The following is a 21992-nucleotide window of genomic DNA, read 5'->3' as shown; positions in this document are numbered from 1 at the left end:
TACACTTTTTATTAAATGTGTTCTTTGACAATTTTATACATGTACAGTGCATAATACATCTGGTTACTCTCTTCCTCCTCTCCCATCTTCCTCTGTCAATCTCCCCTCTACCCGCAAGTCTCTTTCTCAAATTCAGGTCGTTTTGTTTTGTTTTGTGACACTCTGAGTTTCACTAAGGCAGTCATGTGATGATGAATTTGGAACTGACCTTTGTGAGTTGCATAAGGGCATACAACTAAATATAATGACTGAGCCTCTCCCAGAGTCCACTAGTAGCCAATAGTTCACAAGCCCCTCCCTTATCCGTGTTTAACTGATGTCAAGCCCAGTGTTATAAAAGTCCAGTGGAGACAGCTTGGCTGCTGTGAAATCACAGTTCTGCTGGTTGTGCCATACCCAGAAACTAGCATTTCACAGCCTTTCTGGCTCTTGTATTCTTTCGACCCTTCTGTCTACAATGATCCCGGGGCATTAGAGAGGAGGCGTTGATGTCCTGTGCAGGCCTGAGCCCTGGACTGTCACTTTTTCTCCCAATGTTCTCAACATGTTATTATATTTTTATATGTTTTATCTCTTTTACAATTTCTGCATTTGTGTCTGTGTGAATAGATGCCACTTGTGCAGGGGAGAGGAGTCAATCCCTCATTGAAACCCCAAACCTGGGTATCTATTCTTTTAATGATGTTCTAAAATCCTATGAGATTTCTTCATTCCTCTTCAATTTTTTCCCTCCTGAATATATTCAAATCTCTTGACTTCAAGCTCACTGACTCTTCTGTTAAATGGATTCTCTATGGATGCTGTCAGTTCCCTCTGCACCTGTTCTGCTTTTCAGCTCCAGGAATTACTAGTTTTTAAAAAATATTTTACTTTCTGTAGCAAGGTTTCCTGGTGATTACTCAATTGTTCCTCTAGAGATTTTATTTTGTTGTTCTTATAGTTGTTGTTTGCTTTTGTTTCTGATTTTCAAGATGGGTTTTGTATATGTAGCCCTGCTGTCCTGGAACTCACTCTATAGACCAGGCTGGATCTGTCCGCCTCTATATCTCAAGTGCTAGGAAAAAGGCATGCACCCCTGCTGCCCAGCTTCTCTTGTGTTTTTAAGGATCATGTCTCAGTAGGTTATTTCTAATGAATTTTCCACCCCTGACCAGTTCTGGCATATATGTATATATCTATATATGTACATATGTGTGTGTCTTTTATTTTTTGAGATTATAATTACAGCATTTCCTCCTTCTCTTTCTTCTTTTCAAACCCTCTGCTGTATACCGTTCCATACTTTCTTCCAAATTTGTGATCTCTATTTTTTCCTTATTAAATTGTCACATAAATTACACACATACATAAACACAGACATACACAAACATACACAGATACACACACATGCATACATACACACACAGAGATACACACAGACACACAGATGCACAGACACATACACAGGCACACACAGAGAGAAATATACAGATACACACACACACACACACACACACACACACACACACACACTTACATCATAAATACAACCTACATAATGTTACTTATATGTACATTTTCAGGCCTGACCATTTGATATTAGATAACCGATTGGCATGTTCTTCCCTGAGGAAGACTATTTCTCCCATTCTTGGCTGACTATTATATAGAACAGGACCTCATTATTTAACTCAGAGTAGCTTCTAAGTTACAATTCTCCTGCCTTAACTTCCCTAGTGCTGGAATTACAGACATGTGTTATCATGCCCAGCTTCTCTGTATTTTCTTGAAGTTCACTACTTTCTATAAAATGGCTGTTTTGAATTCTTGTCCATGAGGCCAAGCATATCCATCACCTCATCATCGGCTTCTGACACCTCACAGCTCTCTGGAAGCTCTTGGTGCTTGTTAGTATCTGACAGAATCCATGCGCTGAAGTATTAGACATTTATTCCAGCTGCCATTGTTTGACTTCAGTGGTGCCTGGCCTGGAATCCTAAGCAGGTTGTTTGTTCTGGAGCCCCTTGTCATTGCCCACTGTTGTAACACTAGAGGACACTAGTCCCAGTAAATCCAAAAGCAGTGCTGCTATTCTGTTAGGGACATATGGCATTCCTAGCTTAGGTTTGTTGCAACTGGCACGCTGCATGTGATAGATTTGGGGACCACCTAGAGGAGGTAATCCAACCTCAGAACCAAAAGCCTCATCTACAATCATGAGCCTATGGTCAGGAGTAACAGGGTTCTACCCTTACCACAAGAGACGCAACTTAAAAAGCCAAGTTTGGGTCCCTTTCTGGAGCCCTCAGCTTGCTGAGACCAATGTAACTATGTTTCCACGCCCTGTCTGGTGATGTGATCTACCCTTGGCTGGGCACCACTGCAGCCAGGCACGAGTGATGCAAATTGGAATTTCATGTGACATTTGGGCTTCTGGATTGATGCTATTCTTGGGAAGAATCTACAGCCCCAGCTGTGAGTTCCGAGTAAAAGTTCTAGACATCTTTCCTTCATAAGCGAGTTGCAAATAAAATGTCTTTGAACTTGCTGCTGGAGACTGAGGGTGAATAGCGGAGGCAACCCTTGGTTAATAAGATTGGTGCTAAGTAGTGTCATACCTGAAGCTACAACCTGGTATAGAACTGGTATAGAACTGGTATAGAACTGGTATAGAACTGGTACAGTTCTGGTCATAGTTAGCAGTTGTGGAAGTGGGACCCCAGGTTCATCTCACCAAGGTCAGGGATGCTTACCTAGCTCTGGGGTGGACATAGAGATTCTCTATGAACATTATCCTGGGAGAAAGAGCTATGGGGGCGGGGTCTACTCAGTACTGAATTTCATCCTAGTGAGGTTGGTACTGGGTTCAAGTCTAAGGTGCTAACTTCCCCTCCCCTCCCAAGAAGTGTATCTCTCTAGGTCATTGGTTCTCAGCCTTTGGGCCAAGTGACCCTTTCACAGGGGTCGCCTAAGGCCATCAGAAAACATAGACATTTAGATTACAATTTATAACAGTAGCAAAATTACAGTTGTGAAATAGCAACAAAAATAATCTTCTGGTCGGGGGTCGCCACAGCTTGAGGAACTGTATTAGAAGGCCGCAGCGTTAGGAAGGGTGAGAACCTCTGTGGTTCCCTAGGCTGTTTGGTTCTTGGATTTGGTGGGTTTCCCTCCAGCTTTCTCAAACATCATTTTCCATTATTACACTAAACACAGGCTACTATCACCTTTCCTCTGGTTTAACTCTTGCGAAGGTTAGTCACATGTAAGTAACTCAGACTGATGTTCCTGTGGGCAAATAATCACTGCTCTGGTCTTGCAGTGCCCTGTTCAAGTGGATTTTTGTAATTAACTCAGTGTTTGCTTGTAAGTAAATTCTTGAAAGAAACCAAACTCAAGCCCTTTCTAATAGTGGTCTCTTCTGACTTCTTGGCCTTTCACTGTGTTTTGTTTTCTGTTTCTGCTGCTAGGACTGAAAGGCTCCCTCCAGAGGCTGCAGCTGGAATATGTGGACGTGGTCTTTGCAAATCGCCCAGACAGCAACACCCCCATGGAAGGTGAGTAAAGGAATTTAGTAAGAATAAGAGGTTACAGAATTACTGGTCCTAGAAGACTGTTTCTACAGTACATTTATTACTACAGTAATAAATGACGTATGTTCAGATAAACTAGAATTTAAAAAGTAAAGCCTTTCCAATGTCCTTTAGCTTCTGTATTTACCTTGAAAGCCAATAGACCTCTACAGTTTTTCTCCTCCCCACTCCTTCCTACTCCTTCTCCTCCTCCTCCTTCTCCTCCTACTCCTTCTCCTCCTCCTCCTTCTAACTTCCTCCTTTACCTTTATTCTCGGTAGTTTTTCTTGGTTGCAAGGTCCTCACTTCTTCCAGATTCATTTCACTTTCATGATTTCGTCAACTAAAATGATTACATTAATCAGAGGGGTTTATAATACAACCACCATTTCCGAGGCACTCCTCTAAGAAACTTCCATTTCTATAATGATGCTGTCTGATTAGTTTCCAACCCTGTGTGATAAATGCTGAGAGGGGCGAGTGGGCACTGGACAGGGGAAACTGCTTAATAAGGCTCTTCTTTGCACACTGGTTTTCATTCTCAGCAAGCTGTGCCCCCCCACGCCCTCTGACAGAAGACCACAGCTTGTCCCCTGTGGGACAAAGCAAAGCTTTCAGAACACTCCTAAAGCCAAATTTTCTTCATTTGTGTCCATTTGTCAATCCCACCTGGGATGACTGAGAAATAAGATGGTTGTGGACACAAAAGAGGAAAAGACAATTCCAGTTAGTTGAGGATAGAAATATTTCAAGATGAAAAGGGGATTTTGGCTTTGTTTCTAAGTTTTACAGCATTTGAACTATCAATTTCTTTTAACAATTCCAATAATGTAATCCACATAAAATTATACTAAAGGCAAATTTGTCTTTTATTTGTCTTTGATAATTGGAAACGCTGTTTATAATGTAAGAAATTAAGCTCTGTGAAAATGTATTCTTACTGTTGGGTTATGGGAATTCAGGAAAAATATGAATGATTTAAGTTCCTAGGAATTTTTCTAGGTTGCATTTTGTAGCTCCTCACTCATTTCAAACATATGTTAGAGAGACTATTTGTACTGTCATTTATCTTTCCCAACTACAGAGAAACTGTACATGCATACATATATCTATATACACATTGTTATCTGTGTTTATATATCACATATGTGTCGTATATGATATATATTTCTGTAAAAACAAAGGCTGCTTGATAACCAGATCATAAACAGTATTAGAGATATTTATTTCAATGATATTATACCTGTCACACAATTCACAAAGATGCATTCAAACAGAACACTAAAGCCATTTAGTCAGCAAAACTACCAAATAAAATACTGGGTTGTAAAATGCTAATTGTTTCTCGTTTTAAGTGCCTGGTGGCTGTTTTCCTCTTTGGAATGTTGTCTTTTACAGTTATACCATGTGCATACACAGGATAGCAGACAGCTGAGTTTGTTTGTCCACCCATCCAGCCTCCTACTTTACCTCTAATTTTAGGAATACATTAGAGCCCCTCAATCAGGAAGTATAAGCTGCATTATATCTAGAAAAGGAAAGCTGTGTTATAAGTGTCTCCCAAATGAAAAAGATACAGAGTGTGGGTAAAGGAAGAAGGAAATTCTCCAGCAAAATGATGCTAACAGGTTAAGTACCTCTTGCATAAACACTAAAGGTTTGTTGAAACTTAGTTAAGAAATCTCCAAGAACTTTTTAAAAGAACAGATTGCTGTTACCTGCTAGGGTCTGTAATGAAAGCATCATCTCTCCTGAAATCAGAGAAAATTACGTTTTTCCCTAAGATTTTCAAATAACGTTCCACAAAGTGAATTGGGAAGCTACATCATAATGAGTCTCTGTAGTAAGAGTGTTAAACAAGGGGTATTCCCTACTTACTGAGTAAGTCAGTAACACAGACCTCTGTAGTTCACTTGGCAGCAATCACCGACTTGTCCTGGAGTGTAGTCCCTCCATCTCTCCCCCAGCCCAGCCAGACACTACCCCCACCAGGCTTCCAACCTCTGACGTTTCTCTGCTTTGGATTTAGTGACCAGGCTCTTCAGGCTCTTCTTGTAGCTTGTTCTAGCTTTCTGATAAATTTATATCTTATAATTGTTTGTGATTTATAATCACTTATTTGCAGGTCAATTAGAAACATCAGAGTTGGATTCTGGTGGGGGCAGCACAGATTGTACAGTCTTTTCTGCTTTACTCTTAACAGAGGCAAGCGCTGGAAAATAGAAAGAAAGAAAAATGAAGTAGGGAGACAAGATGACTTCCTCAAGGTGCAGGGATTGGCGGATACACCTGAGCTGTTTCTAGATTCCATGTTAATATTCGTGCTGGCAATGATTGTAAATCCCGCATGCCTGCGCATAAGCAAAAGTTATACATACACAATGAGGCTTACCTTGAAGGGTGACTAGCATTTCTAAATGCCTGTGAGACAGGCTGCATATTACCAAAACTACCCTTGGAACCTTCTGGTAACTATCTGTCAGTGTAACTCCACAACCCTTATCAGCTCCTCCAGGTAAAATGACAAAACCATCTTCAAGTATTCATCCAGCCAATATCTTTAAATAATGGCAGAAAAAATCTTTAATATCATTCGCCTGCCTTTATTATCTCAGTACATCACGACGTAGTTTGACCCATTTGTATTTGCTGTTAGTTACCCAGAAGTAAGGACCAAGCAGATGTTAATTGCACGTGGATCAAAACCCCAGAGCCTCAGCATTCGTAGATCTTCATTCACACCAAACATTCCTTTCCAAACCAAGGAAGAGGCCAATTCTTTTAGAGAGGCTGAAGCAGCTCTCTGATGAGACAGCCCAGCCATGGCATCAATAGCCCCTCACTGTTACTGATTGTCCAAGGGAGTAGACTAAAGCAACCAGCGTGAAACACTGGATGGCTTCTAGCCACCTACTCTGTGAGCGTCAAGATCTGTGTGAGCACTTTGGGTACTTCAAAGCCACATTTCCGTTTCAAGCTGTTTAAAATGCCAGGAATCGGTGTTAATTGAGGGTGTATCTAAAATAAACCAGGATGAGTTTCGGCCAATTTCTGCATATCAAATTTCAACCAATTGAGCCAGGAGAAGACCAGCCGTGCACCTTCTTCACCATATATGGGCATCGTGTGTTCTATTAGCCATTGCTACCCATTCCTGCCATTCTTGCCAAAAATCAAAAGACAAAAAGCAAGTTCTAAAAAGAGAATGGTGGTAAATTGCAAATGTGCGGTCAGTGGAGAGAAGTGAAGCACTTTGTTTGCAATCTGCCACCTGAAAGAATACAATTCTACGTTTTGTGGTGACAGGACGATGTGACAGCAGAGGGGAGCGCACGCGCGTGCGCGCTTTTCCCTCCATCCTCGTTATTTTTCATGGTTCACCTAGTAGTAAGGCATTTTTCTTTCACAGCAGCTGCTGTGCCATCTGTCTCTGCTATATTATCTGCCAATGGTGGCATGTTTTCCAATCGCAGAAAAAAAATCAGCCCCACATCCTATGTCATCTTTCTTGTGACAATATACCCCTCCTTAGCATCACTGAGAGCGCCTTGTCTCTGTAAAACTCAGATTGTTAATTCTCTCTCACTTTCATAGGTCAGTATGCATTTCAAATTCTTGTCTATAAGACAACTTAAGTCATGCTGCATTGGGTTGACAGAGACATTCTGTCCCACGCTAGGAGGATTTGGGGTTGTTTTTCTGTCATTGCCAATTGCAGGGTAATTCTCCAGGAAGAAAGTCATTGAACACCACTGTAAAGTGTGGACCACTTGTGACTAATGGCAAAAAGAAGAGGCACTTTAATATATAGACTTTTAAGGTTTATTGACAAAGTATGATGATTTTCAAGTTAAATTACATTTTAATAAAAATGTAATTTAAAAAACATGCTTGAAATCAGGTCCTTTCATGTAGAGCTCATTGCCAAAACTAATCATCTGGAATTCCTGAATCACTGAATATTATGCCTATACTAATTACTGTTCACTACATTCATGTTCCCTTTCTTGTGGGCTGATACAGCCGTAAAGCAGCCCAGATGTCTTTATCTCAAATAACAATGGTAAGACTGAAGTTAGCTTCACTAATCCCCACCATTAACCAAATGGCGGATTCTGTAAGGATTTTTCGTAGGTCTCGTTCTTTACTATCACTACAATGCAAGCAGGAATCTATGGATATTTGGAAATGGAGAATATTCATGACAATTCACAAGAGGCCACAGAAAACACCCTAGGTTGTCAATATGCTCTTGGTTTAAAAATACTGAACCTGGGTGTTTTATCTTCCAAAGTAAAGGTTTTAGAACAAAAGCTTAAACACCTGACACTTATTATGTATCGTGTAGTTACAGCTCATCAGTGGGTCTGGCCTAACTCTCACTGTATTTCATTTCAGAGGCATTATGTCACGCCTCTGAAAGGTGCCCCCATCTGCCCCCTAATCCATAATAACAGCAAGAAGAAATCCTCTGCAAGCCAAATGACAATGTTGTCCCAGAAAGATATAAATCAAGACATTTATGCAATTTGAATAATTTATTAACCACACTAAAAAGAAAAAAAAAACAGATAGGTTTAGTTATAATATTATTTTAACTACTCATACAAAAAATTACTATTTCAACCTGTAATGATTTTTAAAATGTATATTTTACTCTTCCCATACTAAGTCTTTGAAATCCACAGTATACAGCATAATTTGGACTTACACATTTCAAATGCCCAAGAGCTACATGTCAGGAAAACTATTCTGTATAACCACAGAGGTAAAAGCTCTTCCCAGTCTAATGGCAGCATGGTCTGTGTTGCTCTATGAGGTGCAGCATTACTCATAGATTCAGGGTCATTTTGCCCACCATTGCAGGGAAGGCATTACAGTAAACATGCAGCAGTAACTCCTCAATACTACATCCCAGGAACCAGAGACAAGTCAGAACTGGAAGCCAGGCTGCAAGCTTCTAAGAGGTGCGCCTCGTGACTTCCGGCCCCTAGTGACTTCTGACAGGCTCAATTTCCTAAAAGTTCCACATCCTCCCCAAATATTGCTACCAATTGGCCAAAAGTGTTTAAAGTACAAGCCTGTGGGAAATGTTTTAGATTCTACTGGTCTCCCAAGAGGTTCACATCTTAACAATGCAAAAAGGCTTTAGCCAAGCTTCAAGGATCCTCCAAGTCTTAACTGTCCCACTTCTGTTAAAAGTCCAAACTTCCATGTATCTATGGAGATTTCAGGCAGTCTCTTAGATAAGAATCTGTGAATCCCTGTGAAAATAAAAATCAATTACATACTTCCAACGTGCAATGGCCCAGAGCAAACATTCCCACTACAAAAGATGGGACAAGAGAAAAGCAAGGAGGAAAAAGAAATGGATAAAATGAAGATCAAAATCCAGGAGGAAGGTGTTAAAGTCCATAGCTCCATGTCTAACACCCAAGGGGTATGGCATCATCTGAGCCCCAGTGCACTTGAGCAGCCCACCTCTGTGTGGCCCAGAATACACATATTCTCACTCCTGAGCTGGATCCACTCATTTACTACAAATCTCCTAAACCGGCATCCTATTCTGGTGTCTCTAATCCCATTCTGGTGTCTACTTCACACTTCTAACTTCATGAATAGTCTTCTCAGAGGCTCCCATAGGAAGTCCATTCCCTACACAGATGTGCATGCACACACACACACACACACACAGAGAGAGAGAGAGAGAGAGAGAGAGAGAGAGAGAGAGAGAGAGAGAGAGAGAGAGAGAGAGAGAGGAGAGAACATGGCCTCCCAGGCTTTTTTTTTAAATCTTGCAATCTTGTAATTCTTGTGTTCCTGATGCCTGAAAAGCCGATTTCATGTGTATTATCCCAAGTTCTGCTCGAGTCTGCAAAGTAAACAGGCCCCTTTAGACCATGGTTGAGTACTTTGAAGCTGAATGAAAAAGAAAAAAACAAAACAAACAAACAAACAAAAAAAAACAACACTTCCCTGGGCAGCCTGCTTACTGCAAGGATCCCTGGCTGTTCTCTCTTTTCAGGCATCTTTTCAAAAGAAAGTCTTCCAAATGAGTTTGCACTTTTTATACCCTCAAGGCTTCAATGGGTGAGATCTTGCCAACAAGACATCTTTCTATGTCCCTTGTGGAAAAGTTTTTTGGGTTTTTGGTTTTTGGTTTTCGGTTTTTGGTTTTGTTTTTTTGTTTGTTTGGTTTTTTTTTAATGCACTAATTTCTTTAACAGTTCTGGCCTCTTTTGTCTGTTTGATTTGTCTGCAACTTTGAATTCATCTATGTCAAACTATGTTTCCAGGCCAAATTAAATAGGTTTTTTTTTTTTTACATCATCCTGTTCCACATTTGATCTTGACTCTTACTGTAAACCTGACTCAAGGTAGCCAACAAGAACCACACTGCAGCACAAATGTTACTCCATCTTAAAATATTTCCTCCACCAAACAAACTAATTGATTACTTTTGAATTCAGCTTTACAGAGCAGTAGTAACTAAAGCCAAAAAAGAGAAGTCAGCAATGGGAAGAGGTCAGGTTCATGCCGCAGTCTGCGATGGGTCTGCTCCCTGCAGCAGTATTTCAGCAAGGAAGACAGAACACAACAGATAGCTTCAAATGCAGGCTTTGGCAGCAATCACACTCAGGCAGGTTACTGCCCCTGCTCAGGCTCAGCTCCTCACTTGAAAATAGAGGTAAAATGCAAAGCACCATGGGAATGAGCTAATAGTGTGGGTTCACGACCTCCCTCCTCTGAGCCAAGGCAAAGCAGCTTAAGCCTTATTTGTGGAATGTACCGTATAATGCACATACACCTTTCTTCTCAGAGGTAACTATGGGAGATGCCCAAGGCCTTGAAACTATTCATGGTGAAGCCCCAGTGAAGGCCAAGCTACAGGGCTAAACAATGTCTGTGAGGTCATGAAGGGATCAAGCCAGAGGAAGTGATATAATTTTCTTATGAGCTATTTGTTTTCTCCTTGGAATATTGTTCTGTGTTAATTTAATCACAGATTTTCCAGGCCTCAGCCTAAAAGATGGTCTTGTGCCTGCAGCTATTTTCAAAGATATCTACAAAAAAAAAAAAAAGGTCAACTCATCCTCAGTTGGTACTTGCTGACTACCCACCATGTGCCCAGCACTTTTCTGAGCACCTAGGAGAAGTAGAAGTTAATAAACCTGACAGAAATATTGCCCTTATAAGTTACATTCCTGCTTGCTGTGCAGACAATAACTAAGAAAGTTGGGGGTTGGGGAGATGGCTCTGTGGATAAGAGCAGGCGCTACACAAGCACAGGGACCTGAGTTCAAGTCCCCAGCAACCACATAAAAACCAGCCAAGCATGGCCACACATGCCTGTAATTCTTCTCTTGGAGAAGAGATGGGAAGTTCCCAGGAGCAGGGCAGTCTGATCAAATTGAGGAAGATTGAGTTCAGTGAGAAACCCTATCTCAAAAGAACAACACAGGGAGACTGGCAGAACAGGATACCAGATACCCTCCTCACACACATGCATATGCACACTTTCAGATACCACATACATGTAAATAAATAATAAATGAATACAATACTTGGATCACATAATTTATCAAACCAATTAAAACAAGACGCAAGAGAAAATGGGGAACTGGTAGGGACGGCTAAAACAATGAGGATTGAAACATGTGGAAAGACCCAGATTCCCAAATCTTAGGGTACACAGAGGTTCTAGGAGCTGGTCTCTCTCCGCCACTTTGGGATTCCCCAGAGTGATGTGGTTAAAAGGGATCAGATCTGAGATTTGAAAAATATCACCTAGCAGAAAGTACCTGGTTTAATAATACTCTTAGAGTTTGAAAAAAACAAAAACAAAAACAAAACAACAATAACAAAAACAGGGACAAGTCCAGCTGGCTATTACTGCTGATCACCAGTTGACCAGATGCACAAGGACTATGTTCATGTTTTATACAATGTACGGTCAAGGCCAGTATGGGGGCCACCAGTGAACAGCTAATTGAAGATCTTATTATGCCTTCTCATGTTTCATTTATATACATGTGGGAGACTAGAGAGACAACTCAGTGTGTTAACAATGTGCTGCTCTCACAGAAGACTCTGTTCAATTCCCAGCATTCATGTGGTGGCTTACAACCATCGGACACTCCAGTTCCAGGGAGTTCTGGTCTCTGTGAGTGCCAGCTATACACGTACCAGGTGCACATATATATGTGCAGACAAAACACTCATGTACATAAAATGACTTTAAAAATTAAAACACAGAGATGTGTTATGAATCCCCTAAGTTACCGTCCTTCCTCTCTATATCTTGGCTGCTTCTGCAGTAGTTACTAATCCTATCATGGTTGGTAAAATCTGCCTATGTTCACAAGCTTCTTCTTTTCCCCCATTTATTTCCTTGTTTGTTTCTCTCACTTCCTGCAGAGAAATGAAAGATATCAAGTAAAGGAGCAGGGTTTAAGGTACAGAGCTCCCATGCTAGTGACTGTCATGCTGCCTCACAAGGAGTCCCCAAGACCTGGTGGAAAATGCCCCAGAGTTAGGAGAGGCCCAAGAAAGTCTGCTCACAATTCACTAAGGTCATACCTGCCAGAAACAGGGTCCTGGTTAGCATTGTTAACCTAGATTGAGAAAGGAGCGTCAGAAGAATTACAGGATACTGATATGGATATATCAGTAGGAGAGATAGATAGATAGATAGATAGATAGATAGATAGATAGATAGATAGATAGATAGATAGATAGATAGATAGATATAGATATAGATATATAGATATATAGATATATAGATATATAGATATATATGTTTATGAAAGATACAGCTGACTATAAAGAAAACCACTTCCTAAAATCCAGTTTTTAGTCATACAGTGTTTTGGTTGGAATCCAATTATAGACTGAATTTCCAATTTATAAAATCCTGGTGGGAATGGGTGATCTTGGGAAAGAACATGAATATCCTCTATACAACTTCCTGTGTTTTCTTTCCCATTTCTATCTTTTTTTTCTCTCCATTTTCAATCAGTTGTGAATTTGGCCCCTACTAGTAGACTCAGATAAAGAAACAAAGTAGGACATATGTCTTCTCTAGGTTGTAGACCCCACCAGGTTTGGGTTTTTGGTTTTTTTTTGTTTTTTTTGTTTTTTTTTTTTTTGGAGGGGTTTTTTGGTTGGTTGGTTTGGGGGTGTTTTTTTTTTTGTTTCTGTTTGCCTCCTTTTTTCCTTAAACTGTTTTCCATTACAAAGATAGGGAGAAGTGGGGTGAGGAGGAGAGAAGAAGGGGCAAGGGAGAGAGAGAGAGAGGAGAGAGAGAGAGAGAGAGAGAGAGAGGAGAGAGAGAGAGAGAGAGTCTGAGAGAGAGAGTGTCTTTTGAATCTCCCCTAGCTGTCAGATGAAGACAGCTGCTTAGAATTTTATTGGTGACTCACGTGCACTTCCTTCTGTGAGCTGTCAGCTCTCTGAAGGACATCTAGAGATGTGACATGATTTAACTCAATATTCTAAGGACATGTTGGCTGACTCTCAGCGGAATCCATTCCTATAGGTTCCTTGTTGCTCCACAGCAGCTCTGTAAGGGCATGCATAGGAACTGGAGCCGGGCATCACCCACACTAGCTCTCTACCTGCATAGGCGGGGCTGCAGAACTTAGCAGCTCTTAGCAGCAGCATCTCTGAGGGCTTCACAGCATGCATGTTTAATGGAGAAAGCACAGCCACCTGTAGGGTTGAGCGAGCACTTCACAGTCTCCTTACTCTGTACAAAAAGAACCAGGGAGTACGTAGTTTTGTTAAAGTCCTGGATATTTATAGGTGCGCTGAGAAAATACAATTAGAGGACTTTGGTGCCAGTGTGTGGACTGGGATGAGCTGGTGAGACCTCCTCCTCTGATTCTTATTTATAAAACAGGAAGAATGGGAAAGTCACATTCTCTTTCCAACAATCATGTGACAAAGAATTGTGTTTAAGTGGAAATATCTCATAAATATTTCAAGGTGCTTATTGTTACACACTCTTCTACTTTTAGAATTTTATATGAATTAGATGAAGACAGAGTTTCAGTTAGGTCCTAAAACACAATCAAAATATCAGAAGGAGGTGACAAAGCACTTCTACAATCAAAGCTGGCTCCATGACTTCTTCCTCCAACTTTTTGAGAAAATTAAAAAATTACAGAAAAACAGAAGAATGGGCAATTGATATTCTTCATCTTCATGTTCCAACTGCTTTAAGTTCTGTCTGCTCTTGTTCAGTGAACATTTCACCCGTGAGTACTTTCTGCATTATCTCCTGATTAAAAGCAGTCCCATATGACCATGACACAGTTGGCATATGCAAGACCTTCCAACACATTCCCATAAATTCCCATAATCTAACACTCAAGGCTCACTCCTATTTCTTCCAGTGCCCTTTATGGATTTGTAGGTTTTGTTTTGTTTTGTTTTGTTTTGTTTTGTTTTGTTTTGTTTTGTTTTTCTCTGAAAAGAAGTTGGAAACACAATTTGACTGAAAACCCCCATAGTGAGTGATAGGGATGCAGCTGAGTGTGGAGTACTTGACTTTGCATGCATTCGACCCAGTTTCGATCCCTGGCACTAAAGAGAGAGAAGGAAAATGAAGATTCCTACAGTGTTGTACAGGATGTTCTGTTGTGGCTAGTCAAGCTCTTTTCATTTAAAATGATTTCTCCATCCCATTTTCACTTTAGTGACCTTGACCTACAGGCAAATCTCCTGCAATTTGTGTAGGAGAACACCTCCCTATCAGTTTATCTGATCTGGTCTCTTGGTTAGATTGAGTTAAGCACTTTTAGTAAGAACACTTCACAGATCTCTCCAAGGATGGAGAAGAGCCACTGTGCCCCCACTCTTGTTCAGTTTTAAGGTGAGTCTTGCAGGGTGAAACCTGACAGGCATTCCCCACGGGGGCCATGTCTTTGACTTTAGTAAATAACCTTAGTGTGTCTCTAAGTGCTGTGAAAACCTGAGAGCCCACAGCCTCTCCAGTTGTACAATTTGTTGCAGTGGAGCTGAGAGACAGTGAAATCCTGATTCCATCTACAACTGAAATCAGTCTATAAAATGAGTTTTCCTTTTGCCCCTCCTCTCAGTTCCATGAATCTGAAGCTCACTCTAGTGTAAGAATATGAACCCTGAGAGAGCAAGAAAGAGAAGGGAAACATTGAGAAGGGTAAAATAAAGAAACCTGTGCTGTGAGCTCCATCTACCTCAGCAGGGGGTTTCCTTCTGGAAATTTTCAGGACCCCTGGAGTTGCTTTGCTTTGCTTTCTTCTTTCCTTCCTTCCTTCCTTCCTTCCTTCCTTCCTTTCCTTTTTTCTTTCTTTCTTTCTCTTTTCTGACTAAGTTATTTACATCTTGAGTGCAGCTTCCCCTTCCTCCTCTCCTCTCAGTCCCTCTCTCTGACCTCACTGTCCCCTCATCTACCCCTCCTCCCCTTCTCCTCAGAAAAGGAGAGACCTCCCACGAATACAACCAGCCTAGGCACATCAAGTTGCAATAAGACAAGTGCATCCTCTTCTATTGATGCTAGATGAGGCAGCCCAGCTCGGGGAAAGGGATCCAAAGACAGCAACAGAGTCAGATGCAGCCCCTGCTCCTGCTGTTAGGGGTCCCACATAAAGACCCAGCTGTACAACAGGTAACATGTGCAGAGGGCCTAGGCCCATCCCATGTAAGCTCTCTGGTTGACAATTCAGTCTCTGTGAGTACCCATGACCCAGGTTAGTTGATGCTGTAGGGTTTCTTGTGGTGACCTTGACCCCTCTGCCTCCTTAAATCCTTCCACCCCTTCTTCTACAGGATTCCTCAAGCTCCACTTAATGTTTGTCTGTGGGTCTCTGCATCTGTTTCCTTCAGTTGCTGGGTGAAGCTTCTCTGATAACAGTTATACTAGGCTACTGTCTGCAAATATAGTAGAATATCATTAATAGTGTCAGGGGTAGGCTCCCTCCCCTGGCATGGGTCTCAAACAGGGCCAATCATTGGTTGGCTCTTCCTGCCATGTTTTACCCCTGAACATCTTATAGGCAGGACAAATTGTGGGTCTAAGGTTTTTGTGGCTGGGTTGGTGTCTAATCCCTCCATTGGAATCTTGTCTGGTTACAGGAGATGACCAGTTCAGGCTCCATATCTCCTACTGCTAGGAATCTTAGCTAGAGTCACCTTCATAGATGCCTGGAAGTTTCCATTGTCCTTGGTTTCTAGCTAGTCTCAGAGATGCCCATCCCAAATCCAATCGTCTCAACCAGTAATCTCTCCCTCCATCCTCCTATGGCTGAGGAACACAGTGGCCTGGGACCTGACTTTTGCCTGGAAAATCTACAAGTGGAGTGTTAGGCTGACTATCTGCCTTGATAGCACAGCTAGCTGAGTGCTGCCCTCCTGTGGACAGCAGAGTGCCCAGGTGAAGTGTTCTGTGTTAGCTGAAACCTCTTAGAGGGATCTAGAATCTGGGCCAGGGATGGGAGGGGTACAAAGACTAGAGAAATAGAGAAACCCACCACACCCTAAACTATCCTATTGTTTCAGGCTATTCAGGCTCTAGATGGGGAAAGAGAGAATTCTAACTATTGATTAAAACCTATAAAGAATGTGTTTAGTACTTAAAATTATCTTTGAAATGCCTAACCATGGGCAGAAGAGCTACGGGACGAGCGTGAGATTTCAGTGGGGCTGATAGAATAAAGGACCAACAGCTATACAAATATAAGGCTGAGTGATTGTATCCCAATCATGCTTGCCCACATATTTCATATGTTTTAAAACTATCTGACTTAAAAGACCTTCCATTAGTTGCAGAAAACATGTTTACTTCAAAATAAAATACTATGACATCCAATATAATTGGAGTATAGAAAAATGCTACGCGTCTTAAGATTCAAATTTCTACAAATTATAGAATTGGGTGTTTGGCTACCTTCCAAAATGTATACATTGCAAGTAGGTATTCTTTGTACCCTCTCATTACATCCCAAAGACCCTCCTTAGGCATCTGAAGGCTCTAGGGAGTAATTGTCAATGTTCAGGGCCTGGAGGACATGATATGCCATAAAACCTCAAGCTGAAACATACCCATCCTTTCTGATGTACCTCTGTGCTAAGGTTTATTTTTAGAAAGGAAGGCTGTGAGGCTAACTGGCTTCAGTTGACCCAATCATACAAAAATATTGAAAATTAAACAAGGATACTTTTGAACTTTTAAAAATTCGAACATAAACGACCATATGTTACTTTCATGTGAAAACCAGATTGTGGGTTTTAAGGACCAGCAGATGGGAGGGATTTGTGCAGAGCAGTGGAAAGTGTCACCAACATTGTTATTTACTTGGAAATATGGAACATGTTATATCGTTGGCTTTGAGACTGGAAAAGCATTGTTACAGAACAAACTCAATCTCCAACTGTAGAGGAGTGTTTTCACATAATGAGACAAAGAAAATACAGTATGACAAGAATTCACATAAAACAAAACAGAAGGGAAAATGGAACTATTAAAACAAAGAAAATCTTAAGAGAAGAAGGATAAAATTCTGTTTTACCCTTCCATTTCCTTACTCCCTTCCTGAGAAAAATAAAATTGACCAGAGCTTTTCTCAAAACACCGACAGGATACATTTTAAACAACGTCACCATATGAAACTCAGAGTAGCCCAAATCAGAAGATAGGAGAGAGTACAGCACCTGTGTCCAAAGCCGGCTTTCCACTTGTTCATACACACCAAGCACGGATAAGCTATTCAAAACAGAACAAAGCCACACCTCTGTGAGGCAAATTTAATCTGAGAGGAGGTAAGAAGCAAGAAGTATGGCATTAAAAAGTTTAGTAAGTAGTCAGACAAAGGGGAATGCTCTGGAAGAAAGAAAACAAGCGTGTTATTAGGACAGCAATGCTCACAAAGCTGCCAGTGACCACAGGGAGATGAGATTTGAGTATGACTTGAAGGGGTCATGTGATTAGCTGGGAGCGGGATAGATTGATTCTTCCCAAAGAACAGTGTAAGGGCCCTGGGATGAGAGCTGCCCGTCTTGTTTGAGGACATCAGGGGGCTGCAGCAGAATAACAAGTGAAAATGTAGGGATGAGAGAAAGACGATGGAGCCACATTCCTTGAGCCCTCTGAATTTTCAATCACGAAGTAATATGAGGTGGGTTGCATTTCAAAAGGACCCCTCCACCTGAATTATTGTTGTGAATTATTGTTGATGGAAATGTACCATCAGGGAACAATCTTAAGAAATGGCCACCACAATCTAGGTGAGATGCCCATGGTTAGATGGGGTGTTAGCCAGTGATATGCAATGAGGTTTGAGCTTGGACCACATTAGAATAAGATGGGTTATTTATATGACAAGAGGAGTAGAACATAAATGACTATAAGGTTTAGGCTTGAATCACTAGGAGAATAGAGATGCTCTAAACTTTAGGTAGTTCTCACCTTCCTAATGCTACAACCCTTTAAAACATTTCCTCATGTGGTGACCCCCAACCATGAAAGTATCCCATTGCTACTTCGTAATTGTAATTTCGCTACTGTTCTGAATTGTAATGTACATATCTTTGGAGATAAGAAGTTTACCAAGGAGGTCACAACCCACATGTCGAGAAACACTGCTCTAAACAAATTTGGAGATTCCACATGTTGATAGAGAAGTTTTGGGTTTATCATCCTGACTTGGGAATGTTCATTTCATAGTCAAATAGAGATGCTAAAGTTGGACCCTGAGTCTGACACTTGGAAGCTAGGCCTGACATGGAAAGAGGTAGATTTGGGAGTTGTCTGCATATGAATGGAGTTTAAACATCTTAAGACTTGATAGATAAAATCACAGTGAGAGTAAAACAAGTAGAAATGGACATAGAATGAAATGACTAAGGACCGAGTTCTAAAGTTCTCCTATATAAGCTTGTTTGGAGGAAGGTGAGGAGTGTGGTATCTGATGGAAGAGTGCATTGACTGCTGCTAAAGGTCAGGTGAGATGGACAAAGAATTGTCTACATCATCAGCCTGCTGGAGACCTCTAACTCACATGGCAAGTGAAAATGGAAGTCAAGAGCCACTTAATCCTTACTTATGGCTTTCTTACTTGCAAAAAAGTGGGAAAACTGCATTTAGAATACCAACGTATATGTTTACACATCATCCTAAAGCTAAAGATCCAATCAACAGAAGACAATGAGCAGAAACAGAAACTTTGTTGATGATGAAAATTGCAGATACCTGAAAACCTGGAGCACTATACATTAAAGTAGAAAAGGAATGCATTTAGGTGGGTGAGTGGGTGGTTAGTTGGTCTGTTTTTGGTTCGTTGGGTGGTTGTTGGTTGGTTAGTTGGTTAGTTTGTCTAGTTGGCTAGTTGGCTGGTTTGTTGTTGGTTAGCTGATTGGTTGACTATCTGACTGCTTGGTTGGTTGGTCGGTTGGCATGCCCACAGAAGAGAATGTAAACGGTATGCATGATACAATGCTTAAGGTACTAAGGAGAAACAATGCTTCAAAGATGTCATATACTAGAGAAAAGATAGATTAAGAGGACAAGTCTACAGTCAAGGTCCTGCCCTTCCCCATTAATGAATGAAGCCAGGTCCACTGACTAGAAATTCTATGTATATATATTTAAAACTCCAAATCCATCCTATTACCCACATTTAAAATCAGCAACAACCAAGTGTTACATACCATCTTCGTGAAAAACAAAAACAAAAACCTATATTTCTTGGAAGAAAAGTAATTATCTCAGGAAAAAGTCTAACAATAATAACATAGAAAAATTAACAAAAGAATTTCAAGCATATAAATTATGCCTACAGTGAATTACACTAATTGAAAAGCGTTGTTCAAACACAATTTCAAAATTTTTGTTCTTAAACAAGAACAGAAGACTTAGGATCACTTGCCATGCAAGACAGTCTCCACCTGGGGCTAGAGAGATGGTTCAGCAACTAAGAACACTGTTGCTCTTACAGAGGACCAGAGTTCAGTCACCAGCACCGATATGGTATATCCAACATGCTTTTCTGGCCTGCATGGGGACCTGAACACATACACACACACACACACACACACACACACACACACACACACACACAAAGGTTCTTAGAAGTTAAAAATAAAATGGCTAAGTTTTTTTTTAGTTAATAAAGATGTTAAATATTTAGTTGAAATGTTCTAGAAAATGTGAAGAAGAAAAGCATACAAAAAGAGAAGTGAAAATGTAAGATTATTAATGTTCTATCCAGGAGATCCAATAGCTTCTCAAAGCTTTCTTTAAGAAAGAAAAAATAAAACTGAGAATTTGTCATGACCATTTCTGGATCTGAGTATCACAATTCTCCAGACTGGAGGTGCCCACTGAAGACCTAGCACAATGATCAGAGAGACTCAGCAGGACCGGTATTGAGAAAGCATCCTAAATACCCTGAGGTTTAACGTATATGACTGGGAGGATCAGAACTGCCTAGGCAAAACTCAATAGCAGCATTGCAGGCAGGATCAACAAAGCTTTGAACACTAGGACATGACAAGTAACTTGCCCACCACAAGTGAAGAAATAAGTCATTTGGACTTTCTGTCTCTCAAACACAGTTTCTCAGAAACTATTGGAAAATGCGCTCAAGGAAATGAGGGAACAAAACCACAGAAAGGAAGCCACAGGACTCAACTCACTGGAAGAGATTTTCCCAGATGCCTGTGGGGAGGGGCCAGAATAAAGGCTGTGCAGTAGGACACATGTGGCTTCTGGGGAGCAAGTTGTCAACAAAGCAGGAAGTAATGGAGTTCCTTACAAACTTCACCATGCTGAAAGAAAGTTAAGACTTAGCTATACCTCCAAGGGCAGCTAATGAAGAGCTAGTTAACAAGAGGAGGGAAATCATGGTAGACCTCTTTGATAGGCGTAGAAACAAGTACTTAGTCATAAGAATGAAAACATAATAAATCGTATCTAAATTTTACTTGTTCCCATTTTTACTATTTTTAATAAATATTATTAGATCAAATAGGATGTTTAATTTAAGACTTTTGTACTTATATTCATAAAAACATGAACCTGTAATTGTCTTTTTTTGTTATCTTTGTTTGGCCTTATAGGTTATTCAGTTCTTGCTTCTCTTGTAGGGCCAACATACTCTACAAATAGTTAATATTTAACTCATGCCAACTGCCTATCATAACCTTGCTGGAAATTTTAAATGATAAAATTAGGGTAAACTGTAAAGATAAACAAGACTGAGCAGATCCTGGTGCAGTACCACATAGTCATCTGAGAAGTCATAACTCTGTGATCCAATCTGAAATAAATCTAGTGGCACAATCCTCCCGTGAAACTCCCAACAGAGACGTTGTCCTTAGCTTGAAGACAGCAGGTTTGGTGGTGGTTGTGGCTAGGAGCACAGAGAGGCCTTCGAAGAGAGATTAGGCTTTGGCTCTGTAGGTGAAGTCCTCCATGGCTCCCGGTGACAGATCTTGGTTAAAAGACACAGTCAATGGTTCTAAATAGTTTAATGTCATGGTGCAAAGGGAATGTGTAAAGTCATACCTCACTTCTCAGGGTAGGCCTGAGATTAAATACCTTTTGCAGGAAGGAATGTCTCGGAAGGGAAGTGAGTCGGCTAATCCCTCCAGGCTTCTAGGTACCTCATTAGCATGGAGAACTGTGATCACTTCTCTTTTCCTATTGTCTTGGTCTGAGGTGTTAAGGATGCCTCATCTACATGTGGAAGGGCTTGGGAGTTGTCCTTACTTGGCTGAAAGCCACAAATCACTCTATGAGGGGAACTGCAGCTATGTGACAGGGGCCTATTGCCTGGAGCAGGTGAAGCTCCTACCATCCCTTCAGGGTCTCTGAGGCTTCTAGCCTTTACCAGGCTTCCTCTCACAGTCCAGTGCCCCACAATTAGCAATACCTAAAATAATAGAGGTATATGAGGGGAAGCCAACAAACAATGTCTCAAAAAAAAAGTCAAAAACTAGTTGAGAAATATAGAAATTAACACCAGAGAAACATCTATCTATAAGAAATATCACATATCAGATATCATTTGTGGGATACAAGAAATAAGTTCAAGGAACTGAGGCTTTTGTTACAATCCTTTTAAACATTAACTCTTCAAACAATGTGCATGTATAACTTTGAAGAAAAAGAAGACTGAAACAACTCAAAGAGGATAAGAGTGTCCATAACTGTAAGTGGTCAGTATTAAATGACTGTGACTGTCAAAATCCAATCACAGCCTTGGGGATTAGAAACAGAGCAATCCTAGATTTCTTATCCCTTACTCCATGATCAGCTACCACCATCAAGGGAACAGATATTCAAAACACAAGCCTGTGGGCTATGGGGAACATACATAGTAAAACCAGAGTATTTCACACTGGCTCCAAATGGCTAACAGATATCTCATAAGGTAATGTGGACTCAGTTCATTTCCAGAG

General features: G+C 40.8%; 1 protein-coding gene across 1 annotated transcript in view; it reads left to right on the top strand.

The window, feature by feature from the left end:
• Kcnab1 (potassium voltage-gated channel subfamily A member regulatory beta subunit 1) overlaps nt 1–21992 on the top strand; it is a 279211-nt gene that overhangs the window by 222467 nt on the left and 34752 nt on the right. Inside the window, exon 8 of the mRNA XM_032898291.1 lies at nt 3450–3536. Coding sequence (XP_032754182.1) covers nt 3450–3536 — 87 coding nt within the window. The remainder of the gene's footprint in view (nt 1–3449; nt 3537–21992) is intronic.

The sequence above is a fragment of the Rattus rattus genome, chromosome 3 (assembly GCF_011064425.1).
Source record: "Rattus rattus isolate New Zealand chromosome 3, Rrattus_CSIRO_v1, whole genome shotgun sequence".
Taxonomy (NCBI): Eukaryota; Metazoa; Chordata; class Mammalia; order Rodentia; family Muridae; genus Rattus; species Rattus rattus.
The sequence above is the reverse complement of the archived record's forward strand: the minus strand, read 5'-3'. Positions and strand labels throughout refer to the sequence as shown.